We start from the raw sequence: 17,420 nt of genomic DNA on the forward strand, positions 1-17,420 counted from the left end.
CCATACGTTTTCAAAGTCTTCCATAGTTCAAGATTCAGACACGGTCTCAGCGCTTGCCTCAATAGCATACAGTTACAGAAGAGATATTATCATATAACCACACTCTCCGGCTTCATCGTTTTGAGTCTGGTTCTTCTGGTTTTAGTTTTATATCAGATTTACTGCAAATCTGCTTTGTGTGCTGTATAAATACATTTTCCCATGAGAATCAATCGGAATTATTAAAGACATCCTCATGTGCCACTATTTAACACACATACTGTATGTCCAGAAATCTTTTCCTGTCTGAATAATTCTACAGACAACTTATTTTAAAGTGTATAGCTTTATACTAAAGTCTTGTCAGATCGCCGATACATGCTGTTAGCTCTACAAGCTTTTACCATAACATAGCTTACTTCATAAAACTTTACCTTGTTTGTGTTTTACTCACTTCACAAATAGTCACTTTTTTTTCTTCGTAATTTCTTTTCTTTATTAAACTCAGATCACTCCTTCCACAGGCCTCAAATAACAAGAAGTGAAATACACAACGTATATATCAAAAGATTGTATTTTATTCCATTTGTGTCTTTCTTAATGCCACAGGCCACTTTAATAGGAACACTGTACCCATGTTCATTCATGTAATCAGCCGGTCATGTGTATAAATTCATGCAGATACAGATTAAGTGCTTCAGTTATCAGACATCAGAATAGGGGGATGTGGTCTAGTGACTTGGTGTAGCGGTTGTTGGATCGCTCCCCTTTCGAGCTGACAGGACATATAAAGTAACTCAAATATCCACTCTATACAAACACGAGGAGCAGAAAAGCATCTCAGCTTTTTTTCAGCACATGTTGAACTTTGTTGCAAATGGGCTACAGCAGCATGAGACCGCATCAGGTTCTGAACTGAGCAGGTTCAGTACTGGAATCTGAATCCCTCTGAATTCCTCTTTCTGCTTTTCACAGCTGTAACAAGAGGTGATCTGAGTAACCGCTCACTGGACGTCACACAATTCTTTAGAGCAGCTCCTCCAACCCTGAAAAATAAATATGGTCATATTTTTTCCTTATCTCATGTTTGATGCAATCAGTATCTGAAACTCATGCATGATTTTATGAAGCTGACAAATAATAATAATTATATATTTATTACATACAGCAAATATATAACGTATATCATGTCTTTGGGTATTTATATGGTATTATCAGTCATGTGTACAGACCTTCACTTAAACAATCTCAATAAAAGTCTGATTTCTAAAATAACATGGTTCAAAAAACAAAGAGTTACAGAATCTTCAGTAAGATTCATGAGGTTTATTGTCATGTGCACAGTGAAAACACAATGGTTTAGACCATACAATGGTCTAGGGGTTTGCACTGCTGAGTCACTGGCTATTTTCAAATGACAGTTGAAGACCTACTTATTCATTAAACACTTCAACTAGCATTTTCTTCCCTGTTTGTTGTATATCTGTATTATATATATATATTTAAAAAAAAAAAAAAAAAAAAAAAAAAAAAACAGTGAACAGTGATTTAGGCTCACGGTATCTTAAGTCTGTAGCCTAGTGAACCAGAGTTCATGCATTCAATGACAGAGACTTAAGCAATTTTTTACATCTCTCTGGATAAGGGCGTCTGCCAAACAATGCAAATGTACATGTAAATACAAAAAAAAATATAGCTGCAAGCAGCGATGGCGGGCCCTCGCACGTTTTTTTATCACTATACAGTGCCTCCCAGAAAACAATGCACGGTGGGCAAGTGCATCAAGTGGGTAAATATCAGTGGACTATTTTATGTTGTTACTTGATTATTTATCTATTTATTTATTTATTATATTGACTATTTTATATTTGGGGACTGTAGGTAAATGAAACCCCACATTTTAGACAAACGGGGTACTAGTGAGCCACTTAAGAGACACACCTTTGTCTGACCTTTTTGTCCACACTTAACAGCCGACAAATGTGATGTATGTGTCAAATTTCAAGTTAATCTAAGTTAATCTGAAATAAAAGTAAACTTTGACACGATGCCATGGCAACAGTGTTTGAGATATCAAAAATCCGTTCGCAATTTCGCATCTCCAATATCTCTGCGTCATGGTGGCCAAGTCTGGTCTCAATTGCATGAATCCCCAAGGAGGAGTATTTAAAAGTTTACCGCATGCAGCTGTCAAAAAATCCACCTTTGTAACTGACACACTTCCTGGGGCCTGTTGGTGGCGCTATACCCGGGACTCACAATAAGCACATCGGTGCGATCGGAATCCTTGGCCGAACATACACACCGCGTGTCATCACAATAAGACATTTTTGCCTTAGATAGAAGACACTTCATGTTTCTCTGAATTCGCCATAACTTAGTCGCCTCGCCATGGCAGCACCGTTCGAGATATCAAAAATCCCTTCGCAATTTAGCAAGTGCAATGTCTCGGCATCATGTTCACCACGTTTGGTGTCAATCGCATGAATGTCCTAGGAGGAGTATTTAAAAGTTCACCACATGCAACTGTTGTGACTGACACACTTCCTGGCGCCTGTTGGTGGCGCTATGTCCGAGATTCACAATAAGCACATCGATGCGTTCACCGCATGCAATTATAAAACAATCCAAAATGGCCGACTTCCTGTTGGGCGGAGCTCATAGTTTAGAGCACGAAAGTTGTTCGGGTCGATGAGATCTATATGCGTACCAACTCTCGTACATGTGCGTACATAATTGCCCGATCTATGCACCAATGTTTGTTTTTGCATTACAGGGGGCGCTACAGAGCCCCCCTGCCACGCCCGTATTCCAGCCTTTGCCCAAGCCTGGCGTTGCACGACTCTGACGTGTGTGCCAAATTTCAAGAGTTTTCGAGCATGTTAAGGGACCCCAATTGGCCAATGTGTGCAAAAAATAAATAAATAAATAATAAACCCGAGCAAAAACAATAAGGCTTTGCACCATTCGGTGCTCGGGCCCTAGTTCTTACTTTGCACGTTTCCTTTACAAAAAGAATAAAAATAAGAAATAAAAATAAAAAAAGACTGAGAAGCACGAACCTTTCCCTTAATGAAAGGTGAATCCAGCAGATGGAAGACCACCACACCAGCGTGATATAAAGTTCAGGACGTCCTGGCACTCGGGACTGTGAGTGGTCTACGGGACAAAACGCAAAAAATGTTTAACTAAGAGCTTTACACATTCGATCAATTATATAACCTTTATATTTGTGAATATTTAGCACTGAATGAAAATACTAGAGACTTTTGTTCCTCTAATGTCTCTGGGAATAAATGATTTTACCTTGGTAGCCATAAGGAATTTATTCCAGTCGTCCTTGTTAGCTGCCGTCCCTGGTCTTTTGAACTCAATTTTGTCACGGAGAACTGGGTAACCTGTGGACCATCGAAATGATGAGATTTGACTAGAAAGAATTAAAATACCTCTGTAACAGAGGCACACATGTACAGGGCCACGTGCATGTCCTAAAATACTGAATAGCACATGTAGTATGCTCTGTTTGAAGGGTTGTGTGTTCTGAGATGCTTTTCTGCTCAAAATTAAAAATCTTCTTCTTGTGTGAACCACAATATATGGTTGAAATCACAATAAAAGCTTCTTGACTTGACCAATCTGGTCATTTTCCTCTGATCTCTCGATGCAAAAAACAAACAAAACTGTTGCTCACTTGATGTTTTTTGTATTTTTGCACCATTCTGTGAAAACTCACATCACAGACTGCTGTGTGTTGCAGATCAGCAGCTTCTGAAATACTCAAAACAGACATCTGGGACTAACAACCGTGTGTTGAATTGATGTTTTCTCCCTACAAGATGTTTGACATAAACGTAGATAACTGTGTGATGTGTGTAGGTGTTCGTAATAAAGTGCTCAGTAAGTGTAGAACATTTTCTTGACAAACTGAATATGATGAAAGTGACTGATTGGAAAAAGACTTCAAGATGTTGAACACAGATGTTGACAGTTTACTGTCTCATGTAGCTGCAGCTGGATATAGACAGAGGAAGAGAGAGAGAGAGAGAGAGACAGAGACAGACAGAGAGTAAGACAGAGAGAGAATAAAGAGAGAATAAATCTGAGCCCACCTGTAATTACACAGGGTAACGAGCAGATGCCGGTTTTAGTGGCGAGCAGCGAGGCCTCGTATGTGCCTCTCTCATCTTTGGGTAGAACCGGCTCTAACCGCTGCTCCATGGAAACAGTCAGAAGCCAGTCCCTGATCTCTTCCCTCTTCTCCACCTGACACACACACACACAACAAGGTTACCACCCGCTTACACGGCACGGCTGTGTGTACGAAGGCTCCTGAGATACAGCACGATTCAGGTCTGTGTTCAAATGAGAGAGAAATCCTTACCGTGACATGGAGCTTTGATGGAAGGGAGACCTCAAAGGGAATGTCTGTGTCCTGAAAGTCTGAGTGGTCTAAAGCATCCAGTGTTCCTTCTTCAATACTCTAGAAAACAAGCTGTTCTGTTCAGGTGGATCTCACATTTATAACCTTCTGAACCAAAAAATAATCATATAATGCTATCGTCACATAGAGCAAAACACGGGCACACGTCACTGTAATTCGAATTGTAACACACGTTAGAAGGGTCAACGCTTTTTACTATCGGGGCTTAGTAAATGTCAATGACTTCAAACGCATGTCATGTGACGCTGCTAGATTTATTTTTAATATTTTTTCAATGTTTAAAACTAATTCACACATCATAGCAGCACCCGGTGAACGAAGTATCCAGCATTCCACACGTGAATATGTGAATCATCCAGGTTCTTGAAGAGCATTTCTTCTTCTTCTTCTTCTTGGTCTTTCATTTATGAACACACTACTCACACTATTTATAGTACAAAATGATTGGACGCTATGGTCTGACCTGAGCTAAGCTGAGTTTTGAAAAATAAATAATAAATCTTTGACTTACTTCTGCCAAATCCAGGAAGTGGTTGAGGAAAATGAAGGCCATGTTCTCAGAGCCAACAGACTGTAGAAAGTGACACATTGGAACAGATGAGACTCTCATATATCAATTAGTGCTGGGCAACGATTAAATATTTGAATCACGATTAATCGCATGATTTTTTCTGTGATTAATCGCGATTGATCGCAGCATGCGCAAAATTCAAGAATGAAATCAAAAGTAGTGTATTGCGTAATTTTATTCTTTCAAAGTACTGCTGTATGAACAAAAGTGCAATAACATTTGCTTTGTCAAAACTTTAAACAAATAAAGTATTTTTTTTGGGTGATTTGCTGGCATAAACGGTGTGCATTGCATTTAAGTGATACTTCAGACTCGAAGTACTCCGATGATGAGACAATTCAGCTTTGCAGTGGTTACAAATAGCTTTAGTTCCATCAACTCCACCGTGTGGAAGAGGTTTAAAATAAAAATGTCCATTTAAGATTTCGGTACCTTTTTCCATTTTTCTGTCCGCACCAGATATTTTCTGTTTCGCGCTGTAGCTCTCTTAGGCACACAGCAAATGCTTTCGTTGGTTAACCAAGCAGCCAGTAGCCTACTGATAAACATCCCACCCCTCCTGTGACCCATGGTTTGTGTTGTATTCGGTTGTGTTATTACAGTCTATCTATGTGTATTCAAACGCAGTGAGCAACGGACTTTCAAAATAAAAAGTACGTTAACGCGCGATAAACAAATTGTCGGCGTTAATTAATTAATGCGATAACGCGATAAAAACGCGTTAACTTGCCCAGCCCTAATATATATACATAATTTTTTGTTCACATGTATAGGTTCACATGTATGTTTGCAGACTTTCTGTCTCAGATTCACTGCAGGACTTCTGATGAACTCACCTTTGTTGCCCAGCCGGCCTCATAAAAGGCCTTATCTGCTGGGATGAGCTCTGTGTGCCGCAGCAGTGAGGTGGATAATTTGGCCGCCAAAGTACTCTGAATTTGAACAAAGAAAAAGATGTGACAGGGTTATGAGACAGCATTGACCTCTAACTCAGACGGAGAGACAGACAGAAACAGACAGAAAGACAAAGAGACCTAAACCTATTAACTCTCTTGCACTATTTACCCCATTGTCCCAGGACATGCTGTTTAATTCCATTTATAAAGTATAAATGTATTATAAAGGCTTTGCTCAACTTGGTGAACCTGGGATTTAATCTCACAACCTTCTGAATGGTAATCCAATGCCTTAACCGCTAAGCTACCACATCCTTTACTATTACATAATTCTATAGTAATAAAAGTGTAACACTTCATTTCAAATATTAAAGGTATGTACTGAGTGGATGGTAAACACGCACCAGCTGCTCGATGCCTTGCGCCGCTGAGCGGGTTGCGTAATAGTGAGCGACCACAAGCATCTGCTCGAAGACTTCATGGGCTGGAGAGTTGGCTTCTGAAGACTTGGTCACGTTCTCACACTTCAATAAACAATAAAAAACAAGCAAATAAATACAAAAGAAGACAAAAGAACCATGAGGTGCGCATTTTGCTTGTTTTGACTTAGCATCTCATTATCAATAACTGAACATTTATTATCCCAAAACATTCCTTAACATTATTGCCACTCATTAGAATTTAATAACTTGTTTTAACTCCGTATTTTGAATTACTGACTCATTATTTGAAGATATATGGGGCACGGTGGCTTAGTGGTTAGCACGTTCGCCTCACACCTCCAGGGTTGGGGGTTCGATTCCCACCTCCACCTTGTGTGTGTGGAGTTTGCATGTTCTCCCCATGCCTCGGGGGTTTCCTCCGGGTACTCCGGTTTCCTCCCCCGGTCCAAAGACATGCATGGTAGGTTGATTGGCATCTCTGGAAAATTGTCCGTAGTGTGTGAGTGTGTGAGTGAATGAGAGTGTGTGTGTGTGCCCTGCGATGGGTTGGCACTCCGTCCAGGGTGTATCCTGCCTTGATGCCCGATGACGCCTGAGATAGGCACAGGCTCCCCGTGACCCGAGGTAGTTCGGATAAGTGGTAGAAGATGAGTGAGTGAGTGAGTATTTCAAGATATTATCTCTTTATATTGATTTATTTTCTAAAACATGAACATTGTAAAATTTAGTATCTCCTAGTAGCCAGCAGGTAGCGCAGGAATCACACTTCAACTTCCGTTCTGTCATATTTAGTAACTAGTTCATCTAAAGTCGCCCCATGTAACTCACCAGTAAGTGTAAAACATCTCTGAGGTTAGCCCACATCCGATAAGCTTTGGCGTCATTCCTGTCCTGGAGGTTCATCAGCTCTAAGAACATGCGCTTGTAGATGTTAAAGTTCTGCAGGAACGGAGCAGGCAGACGTTTGAGAAACAATTCGAGTGAAATGAATAACCTGTGTACAGCTCATACAATAACTAGAGAGTGATGGAAGCTTTGATAAATATAAGCGATTAATAATACAAGCAAGAGCGCTGTTGTACTGAACATCTGGCTGTGGGTAAACACAGCTGTACAACGGCATGGGTACGAGTGCGACACTGCTTCTACACAACAGCTCTGTAAACGAGAAACTTAATACTGAAAATAATATTTTGCTCCATCACTGGAAACATTTATCAAAGAAGCCATATTTAGATAAAGCATTACATGTCGCCATGGCAACACCCCAGGGTTAGTAAGTGAAGTGACAGTACTGTATGTAGTGAGACAAGACAGACGAGTGGAGTGATACACACTGAATATCGGTGTCTGTGAACGCCATCTGATTAGCGGATCCGAACTAACTGTTATACAGGTGAAGGGTAAATATCTATGTGCTACATACTCCAAGATGTTCACACAAAGCCTTTGGTTTATTAGCGTTATTATTAACACCTTGTGGCCTCATCACAGCCTGAGCGTACCTCTGGACTGGCTGGCATGCCGTGCTGTACGTACAGCTCAAGCACTTTCTCTGCCTTGCCTTCTTTGATCAGGTGGGTGGCGTAGAGAGCACAGTATTTATGCAGGACCTTAAAATTCTGTTTGGACAAGTAGAGTGTAAAAGACAGAGAGAGAGAGAGAGAGAGAGAGAGAGAGAGAGAGAGAGGGGTGAACATAAAGCTTTTGTCCAACAATATCCATAACACGCAGAGGATCATTTCATCCGTTGATTCACTCAGACATGATGACGGTATTCGCCCAGCTTTAACGTACCTGTTTAGAAGCGATATCGATGCACTTCTCCCACTGGCCTCTCTCTGCATACACGTCTAATGCAGCCATGACGTCTACTCCGACCAGCTAGTGACAGAAAAGAACTCAGATCGAACAACACCTTTAACTATCTTCGGTGTTAAGTTAAAAACTCCTTAGTAGTCTTGGCTCAATTTGACTCCCATACTATAGAAATGAGTGATAAGTAATACAACTCCATGCGCCTATTAATAACTAATTTGCATTTAAGAATACATTCACAGAAGGACAGAGTTTGTGGTGGTCGTGGTGGTTGTATCTGTTCATTGTGCTTACTTACCAAGTCCACCTTGCCTTTGTTTTTCAGGTGTTCTTTGTAACACTGGTCAACATATCCCTCCAGCCTAAAGACACAGTTAAATACAGTCTCAATCCACATTAACTTCAGAAAAACCGACTTTGGGCCTTTTTACACCTGGTCACTTCATGTGTTTTCTCTGATTTGTTAAAACTGTCCCATTTACATGAGGCCACATAAATGCGTTTTGGCGAATCGGATATCAATCCGATCTTTCTACTCCCGCCCAAAATGCAAATATATTTTACCTCATTTCCATTTCGATGCACGACTCGTGAGTCACCTGCGAGTGACATACTTCCGTTTGGGAGGAGTATAGCGCTGACGTATGTGGCTTGAACAACCACATTCATTTACACCTGTCCAGTTTCATCTGAAACGCATCCCAGACCACCTCCTGAAGTGGTTTGAACGATCGGATTTATATCCGTCACGAAAACATTTCAGAGGGCATTTAGACCTGGTCTTTTTACCATCGGATAGCTATCTGATCACAGAAAACGCATGAAGTGACCAGGTGTAAAAAGCCCCTCAGAGTCAGCCACCAGATTCCGTCCTATTAGCTGGGCCAATTTCTGACTTGACATTTAGAGCTGAATTCATTCCTCCGCGCTTTGGCTAAGTAGCACCTCTCCAAGCCACAACATAAACACTTAGAAGTGATTATTCTCTACTATGGGGTGTGACCCTGACACTTGCTGCCTATGTGCTGCATCGTGCTGTCAAGGAAACAAATGTACCCTGGTCTCACCTTGCGTCCAACTCTTTAGCGATCCTCTTGGCTTTGTTCCACTCTTCCGCCTCCATGAACACATCTACGGCTTCCTTAATGAGGTCCAAGTTGAGGTACAGTTCAGCAGCCTGGGTGAAAAGAAGCCCATTTAGTTTTGTAATTATACTTCTGGTGTGTGTGTGTGTGTGTGTGTGTGTGTGTGTGTGTGTGTGTGTGTGTGAGACGTACATACCGGAGTGTACTTTCTTTGCTGCACCAAACGTGGCCCAACAGTCTGAACAACACCCACAGCCTTCTCGCGTGTTAAAAACTTGATGGCCAATTCTGCTGCCTAAAAGATATCAATAGAAGAAAACAGAACTATTCACGTGCACAGAACAAGCGTTTAGATGTACGATGGATATTAAAAGTCTAAAAAGGCAGGTTAATGAAAGCGAAATAAATCATTTCACAGCTGTATCCAACCTCAGTGGAAAATTAAGAATAAAGTGGAAAATCAACCAAAAACATTTCATCGGGAAATAAAAGTTACAATAACCGTAAATAAGAACAGGATGATTTTACATAAAGAGAGGGAAAATATTCCCATTGAGTCATGCTGACAGACTCCTACCTAAAAAGACTGAGGAATGCAATCAAATCAAACGCTGCTTTAACAGGGGATTCATTTAGGGGTGCGCAAACTTATGCAACTGGGTTGTTATTATTACACTACAAGTCTGTCTGTTCTTGCTCGCATCGTGGGACGACGTCTTCTAGAGTGAAGAATTAAATGAAGTCATTTTTCTTTCAAATCTGAGCTTTTATGTACGCTTTGCTTACTGCTAAATAAAAAGACATGGCTCTGTTAGCGGTGTGTCTATGAAGTGATCTACCCCGGGGTATCGGTACGACGTGTTTTTATTGCCTTGTAGTGAAGTGTAAAGTGTGATTATTCTAATAAAAGCTTAAAGCAGAACGACGAAGAATACAAGAAGACACTCTAGTGATGATTGGATGTACAAAGGCACGTTACCTTCATCCAACACGTGATGAGAAGGGACACGTTGGACGGATCGTTCACCTTCAGGTAACAGTCCACTGCCCGAGCATATTCACCGCTCTGCTCCCACTCCCGAGCCTGCTCGATCACACCCTCTACACCCCTACACACACACACACACACACATTTACAGAACGCAGCTGCAGCAGAAAACAAACTTTATTTTCTATTGCATATCATATAGAAGAGGATGTCATGGCCTAATGTTTAGAGAGTTTGACTCCTAACCCTAAGGTTGTGGGTTCGAATCTCAGGCCGGCAATACCACGACTGAGGTGCCCTTGAGCAAGGCACCCCCCAACAAAAAAAAACAAAAAAAAAAAAAAACTTCTCCCCAGGCGCCGCAGCATAAATGGCTGCCCACAAGCTCCGGGGGTGTGTTCACGGTGTGTGTGTGTTCACTGCTGTGTGTGTGCACTTTGGATGGGTTAAATGCAGAGAACGAATTCTGAGTATGTGTCACCGTACTTAGCCGTATGTCACGTCACTTAAACTTCACTTAAACTATATAGAAACTGCTGGTCCAGATCACATCAAGCACTAGAAATCTTCTTGCTCTGGATTTAAACGTTATAAACATGATGTGAATGTGGAAAGGGGCATTAATGCAATAAAAGATTAAAAAGATCAGGAGCCGTTTAGGACGGGAAAGAATCCGCTCTGGTTTCTGTATCGCTACACAATACTGAATATGTGAGCTTATTGCATACACATATTGATCTTCCATACGGAATAGACTGCTGTTTATTCTGCAACATCCACTTTAATCTAACCCCAGAATGACAAAGTTTAACAAATGCACCTCAAGTTATTGATAAAAAAAATAGTAAACGTGAAGAAATCTTTTTATTATTAGTATTATTATTATTATTTTTTTAATACCTGCTGCCACTTTTTGCGATCTCTTTTTCGTACTCCTCTTGGAGAATGCTCAGCTTATTGGGTATGTACTCCTTACAGATGCGCATAGCGTCGCTCCACATCTCGGCTTCCTGAAACGAACACACACACACACACACACACACACACAGACACACACACAGACACACACACAGACACACACACAGACACACACAGACACACACACAGACACACACACAAAAAAGCGGTCTTCAATTTAGAATAGTAATCAGAGCAGGAAGTTTTGCTTTATAAGCAACACAGTTAGATCTTCATTATGTGTCTGTGTAGCAGGTTCTGAGCTCAAACGTGTGAAGAGGCTGTGGAGCTTTATTTAAAACAGAAAAACACTGTATATTTCATTAGAGGAAATACAGCAGAGTCAATCTGCCTTCCTGCAGGTTTTTGGACAGTTGGATGAAACCAGAGAACCCAGTAGTAAGCAGTAACGATGCATCCCTTCTTATTTGATATCAGTATTTTTATTCATTTCATGAAGAATACTAATATGTTATATTAATATTTTATATAAATTTTTTTATTTTTTTTTTATAAACACAGGGTCACTACTGTAAAAGCACAGATTAATCTGAGTCGTCTTCAGTGTCTGAAGCTTCGCTTCATAAATACCAAAATTCATTGGGTTTTGAGGATGAGATTTACTCTGTAATATTTGATGGCGAGCTCAGGCTTCTGTGCACGGAGAAGAAGTGCTTCTGCTTTCTGGAAGTCTTTTTGCTCGAGGCAGCCCTTGGCCTGGTCCACAAACACGTCCGCCACGCTGTCCGGGTCGTGAGCCTCAGCCACGCGCTGCGCCGCGCTCCAGTCTTGTATATGTAGGTACCTGCACACATAATGTTTATTAATAGCTAAACATTCGTGTTTCTATATAGTACACAAGCCAAATGTCTGTAATTGAGGGCCTCTGACTCCTTTTTAAACAGAGGTTTTTGTATCAGAAGTCTTCACCAGCTCTGAATGATAATAGTTTGATAAAAGTCTGATTTCATGACGTCGAAACAGTATGTTGCTCTTCTTCTGACATGTCAAACTTTACATGGAAAAGGTTCTGCTTTCACTTATTGATTTCATCTAACACTTCTTTTGGTATTGAATCTTGAATTCAGTTCAATGCCATTTATTTGTATTGTGCTTTTAACAATAGACTGAGGTGATGGTGGTGAGGAAAAACTCCCTGAACCCTGAGAGGAACCAGACTCAGAAGTGAACCTCGTCCTCATTTGGATGACACCGGACAGTAAATAATGTCAATGTAAAGAATGTCTAGAACGTAAACAATGTCCTTTCTACAACAGTTTATAGTCGAGTGGAATTGTGTGACCTGAGGAACTAACAGATCAGCGTCATTTCTGACTTCATTACAGACTTAACACTAATTCCTTCCTGCCGAAGTCGTCAAATGTTCACTGATGTTCACTCGAGCACAAAGCTGCCCCACACGAGATGACTGAAGCCTGGAAAGGTAACTTACATCAGCACGGCCTCTTTCGGCCTTCCTGCTTTGATGAACTCCGTCTCAGCTTCACTGAATTTACCCTTGAAAAGGAAACTACTATTAATCCAGGTTTTATACGAATACGACTGAAAGGAAAAAAAAAAAAAAGGTAGAAAAGTAAACGCTACGGTACCTCGTCTTCCAGAAACATGGCGTTCTTCAGGTGGATTTCTGGGATCTTCTGTTTCAGGGATAATCGCGCCAGCTCAAAGGCGAAGTCAAATGAACTGGGAGAAAAGATTTACAGGTTGTGAAATGAACGTTATGATGTTAGAAAAAATGTCCTGTCTGAAACTGTTCCAGAGAATGTTTTAAAGGTTCTAGATTCATGAACTGCTGTCGTACAGCTGAGACGATACAACTGGTCACTAAAGCTTGTCTTGTCTTACCTTGTAATAAAGATTACATGGTACACATTAGTGCACGGGTTCTGGTGTCCCTAAGCAGACGAGTAATGGCTAAGCGTTTTCTAATGTGATTTAGAGAGATGTACGGTGGCTCCTTACCGGTTTTCAGCCGCGAAATCGATGGCGTCCTCCAGCAAGCTGAACTTGTTGAGAAGTTTTACAGCTGTCTCTCCTCCCAAATTCTTGGCCCACATGTACACCACTTGCTTGTGGGCGCTGGCTGTCCCATGGCTCTTTGACACCTGACGTACGCACGGAAATATGAACCCGAAATGATACGATCGTTATTCCTCGTTTTGTAGACGATATCAATATGCGCACATCCACCAGAGTGAGAAATAAACCAGTAACTTGGGGTACAGAGCTGGATGATACAGGATTTATCAGGACATCAAGGGGAACATGAACTAGCCTATTTCATGGATGTTCCATACCAATAAATGTAAAATAATAATAACAATAATAATATTAATAATAATAATAAAAAAAAAAATAGCCTGTAGTTTATTAATAAATCAAAAAGCTGCAATTGTTGGCAAATCTTATCTGTGCTATGAGAGGAATAAATACACACTACACAGATTAACACTAACTGACCTGCCAGTACAAAACAAAACACTGGGACTGTGGAGGATCAGTGTTCACATGGAATTACTTTCCAGATAGGATTCAGGGTTTATTGATGACGAGGTGACGCCTTCGTCGCTGATATGTCCAAAAAAAAAAAAAAAACTTGAGGTGTGCATGAGGAAAAACACACTAGGCCAAAATATACTCTGCAGTCTCTTTCTTTTCTCCTGGACATTCCAGGTTTGTAAAGGACACTGATTAGGATAATGTGACTTGCTGATACTATTGTGACTTTCCTATTGGGTCAGTCCTTGATCAAAGTCAAACTGAATGCATTGCTTCAGGAAGATGTTCTTAAGAAAACAACATAAAATAACATAAAATAATAATAATAATAATTATGGACTTCCCAGCATTCCTACAGCCTACACCGACTGACAGGAATATATCATTATATCAGTGACAGCTTGAGACTAGTGTATGGAGACTAGTGTCTCTCTCTGATTAACTGAGCAAAAGGTTTGTGTGTTTAGTTTTACAGCCCTTGTACGTTACAATAGACCAATAAAAGCACACACCCTGTACGCTTCCTCCCACATCTCGTTTGTTCCGTACATGTTGACTGCTGCTTTCCAATCCTGGCCTTGAATGTAGTGATACTCCGCCTCCTGGAATCTTTCCTCAACCTCCAGCTCCTGAAAAGCAGGACCACGTTTAGAAAGAAGCTAGGACACGTACCAACACCTGATATTTCGATTCTACAAGATTCTTCGATGAGCCTTCTTACTTTGGCTAAGTGAATGTGAGTCTCCTGGAGCAGGTCTTTGTGGTGTTTGGCGACCAGACGGATCATGTCGTCATAGAGCTTTTTCTTTTTGTACATGGTGATGGCCATATCAGGCTCGCCAACAGTGCAAAACAGCCTGATGAAGAAAAGAACATAATGGAAGAAAATGTGGAAGACAGGGAAATGAGTTTATAGTCAAGACCTGTACCGATCACGGCTCTACGACTTTAATCGCATTTCCGTGTCATTTTTTTTTAAAAACCGCTTGTCTGTTGTTCACGTGGCTGACGTTATCTCTGGCTGAGGTTTTCTCCTCGTAACTGCAGTAGAATGCTGTTGCAGATCATGTTTTTGTTTGTAATGATGTCAGTGTAATGAGCGATTGCTAGAATTACATATCACTATATTGTACCGGTGCTTTAATACTAAATATCGTCACTCTTGTCTGGTCAGATTAGACCACTGGAGTTAGTTGTATAATATTCAGTTCTCTGATATAAACCACGCTGTATTCATATCCGACGTACCTTTCAGCTTCCTTAAACTTCCCCTCCTTCTCCAGCTCGACGGCTCGACTGATGTAGAGCGCGGACACTTCACTCGGCGTCATGCACTTCACAGCAAGCTGGAGTTTAAAAAAACAGGCAGAAAGAGAAAAGCTTTATGTTTATACACGATACTGCAATTTCTATATATTCCTTGTGTGTGTGAAAAGGTTAGATTCTCTCAGTCTAACTCAGGCTCTTGCCTTGTGTGCTTGCTCCCATCTGCCTGCTTCAGCGTACATGTCGATGGCGTCTTTGATGTGGCCTCCTTTCACGAAAAGACGCTCGGCTACCTGCAAGAACGACGGAACAGCTGTCTATAAACAAACATGACCTCAGGTGACAACCATAAGTGGTACGTAGTATGGTTATCACTAAGGGGCTTTTTACACCTGGTCACTTCATGCGTTTTCTGTGATCAGATAGCTATCCGATGGTAAAAAGACCAGGTCTAAATGCCCTCCGAAACGTTTTCAAGACAGATATAAATCCGATCGTTCGAACCACTTCAGCAGGTCGTCTGGGACGCGTTTCAGATGAAACTGGACAGGTGTAAATGAACGTGGTTGTTCAAGCCACATACGTCAGCGCTATACTCCTCCCAAACGGAAGTACGTCACTCGCAGGTGACTCACGAGTCGTGCATCGCGCCAGAAACGGAAATGAGGTAAAATATATTTGCATTTTGGGCGGGAGTAGAAAGATCGGATTGATATCCGATTCGCCAAGACGCATTTATGTGGCCTCATGTAAATGGAACAGTTTTAACAAATCAGATAGCTATCAGATCAGAGAAAACACATGAAGTGACCAAGTGTAAAAAGACCCTAAGAGAGTCGAAAGCAACTAGGGGTCACTAATGAAGTGCAAAAGATTAGATACGCAAGGTAAGAAGTGTGACTGCTGACGTTACAGCAGCTTAGAGTTCTGAAGCTCTCGGGTGATGTCATAGCAAATGAGTCTTTTTGTCTAGGGTTTTATCCTAGACAGAAAATGACTCAGATATTTACACTATGTTTCAGCTAAAATGTTTGGGTTTTTGAGTTTCGGGTACTGATTTTCAGTTCCCTGCCTTACACACCAGCAACTTTCTTCTGTTTTGGTACAGAGGATCATATGTGGGTGTGTGAACCAGTTTCGGCTTTGATAAATCAGTGTCTAATAAAGATCTATACTCAAAAAAAAGCAGGTTACATCCATCAGTGTTCTTCTACCTCATATTCCTGTAAAGATGCATAGTGCTGAGCGATCTTTAGGTAGTATTTGGCTGAGGTTTTGTCCTCCTGTAACTCCACGATGTGCAGGGCTTTCTTCCACTGCCGTGCCCCAATCGCTGCGTCCACTGCTTTGGTACCACACCTTCATCAGAAGCATATAAACGAGTGAGCGCTGATGTTTCTCACACTTCCAGCATATTTGTCATAACTTCACTCTCACCCAGCCTCAATGTAGTGATTGACTGCAGCGTCCATTCGTTTCTGCTGGATTAGATAGTCGCCCCAGGCCTCCTCCAGCTTCACCACTTCAGAAGGAAAGGCCACACGTGCAAGCTCCACAGCTGTAGCAACAGATAACACGTTTATGTTATGCTAATTGTTTGCTCGTGTTTTATCTGTAGCGTATCCGTTCACAGCTTTATGTTGACCTGTAAAGATATGATATACTCACCCTTTTTGAACGCGTTGCCTTTGCAGTAACTATCGAGCGCTCGCTGGTTATTACTGATCCTCTTGAAGAGGTCTCCTGCCTGACGAGAAAAAATACACAAATATTAGACTAGGGTTAGCACAGTTGTTTATTATTATTGTTATTATTATAATAATAATAATAATAATAATAATAATAATAATAATAATAATATTATTATTATTATTATTATTATTATTATTAACAAAAAAGGCACTATAGTTCTTAAACTGTTTGGTCGCTCTGCATTTTCCCCCGTATACGTTGATGACATTACACAATATCTGGAAACAAACCTCACAAAATTTTAAATTAAAAGTCTAAAATCTTAAAAAAAAGAAAAGCAAACTATGATAAAAAAAATATTATTGAAATAATCGACAATCACATATTGGATATTTGGTTAAAACAACACGACGTTGTAAACTGTGACTCACTCGCTCATAGAACTCCTCCTTGAGGAGAGCAGTGGTAATGCGGGAGACGATATTGCTTGACAGGAGCTCGTCCCTGTTCATGGCTAGCCAGGCCGCTTTAGCCGGAAGTCCTGCCTTCAGGTAAAAGTTAACGGCTCCTACGTAGTCCCCCTCCCTCTCCTTTATTTCCCCGGCTTTCTCGTATTGTTTGGTTTCGATCAGCCAGGCGGAGTAGCTGCGCCGCAAATTGTCTACTTCTGGATGACCCTGTGAAATGTGAAAAGCGGAGGAGGGATTAGATCTGTGGGGATAACAAATCATTATATACAACATGAACAACAGTTATAACTCAAT

General features: G+C 41.0%; 1 protein-coding gene across 1 annotated transcript in view; it reads right to left on the reverse strand.

The window, feature by feature from the left end:
• Positions 1-485: 485 nt before the first annotated feature.
• ift172 (intraflagellar transport 172) overlaps positions 486-17,420 on the reverse strand; it is a 29,310-nt gene continuing 12,375 nt past the window's right edge. The window contains exons 22-49 of the mRNA XM_060883258.1: positions 17,088-17,333; positions 16,633-16,711; positions 16,402-16,522; positions 16,179-16,323; positions 15,168-15,257; positions 14,947-15,044; positions 14,420-14,555; positions 14,211-14,327; positions 13,162-13,304; positions 12,789-12,882; positions 12,632-12,696; positions 11,803-11,983; positions 11,122-11,231; positions 10,213-10,342; positions 9,430-9,528; positions 9,216-9,325; positions 8,447-8,510; positions 8,128-8,214; positions 7,836-7,952; positions 7,159-7,269; positions 6,292-6,411; positions 5,828-5,923; positions 4,932-4,991; positions 4,361-4,459; positions 4,089-4,242; positions 3,286-3,377; positions 3,042-3,138; positions 486-1,025 (exon numbers count right to left, since the gene is read on the reverse strand). Coding sequence (XP_060739241.1) covers positions 3,049-3,138; positions 3,286-3,377; positions 4,089-4,242; positions 4,361-4,459; positions 4,932-4,991; positions 5,828-5,923; positions 6,292-6,411; positions 7,159-7,269; positions 7,836-7,952; positions 8,128-8,214; positions 8,447-8,510; positions 9,216-9,325; positions 9,430-9,528; positions 10,213-10,342; positions 11,122-11,231; positions 11,803-11,983; positions 12,632-12,696; positions 12,789-12,882; positions 13,162-13,304; positions 14,211-14,327; positions 14,420-14,555; positions 14,947-15,044; positions 15,168-15,257; positions 16,179-16,323; positions 16,402-16,522; positions 16,633-16,711; positions 17,088-17,333 — 3,054 coding nt within the window. The 3' untranslated portion in view covers positions 486-1,025; positions 3,042-3,048. The remainder of the gene's footprint in view (positions 1,026-3,041; positions 3,139-3,285; positions 3,378-4,088; positions 4,243-4,360; positions 4,460-4,931; positions 4,992-5,827; positions 5,924-6,291; positions 6,412-7,158; positions 7,270-7,835; positions 7,953-8,127; positions 8,215-8,446; positions 8,511-9,215; positions 9,326-9,429; positions 9,529-10,212; positions 10,343-11,121; positions 11,232-11,802; positions 11,984-12,631; positions 12,697-12,788; positions 12,883-13,161; positions 13,305-14,210; positions 14,328-14,419; positions 14,556-14,946; positions 15,045-15,167; positions 15,258-16,178; positions 16,324-16,401; positions 16,523-16,632; positions 16,712-17,087; positions 17,334-17,420) is intronic.

Source organism: Tachysurus vachellii, chromosome 12 (genome assembly GCF_030014155.1).
Source record: "Tachysurus vachellii isolate PV-2020 chromosome 12, HZAU_Pvac_v1, whole genome shotgun sequence".
NCBI classification, from domain to species: Eukaryota; Metazoa; Chordata; class Actinopteri; order Siluriformes; family Bagridae; genus Tachysurus; species Tachysurus vachellii.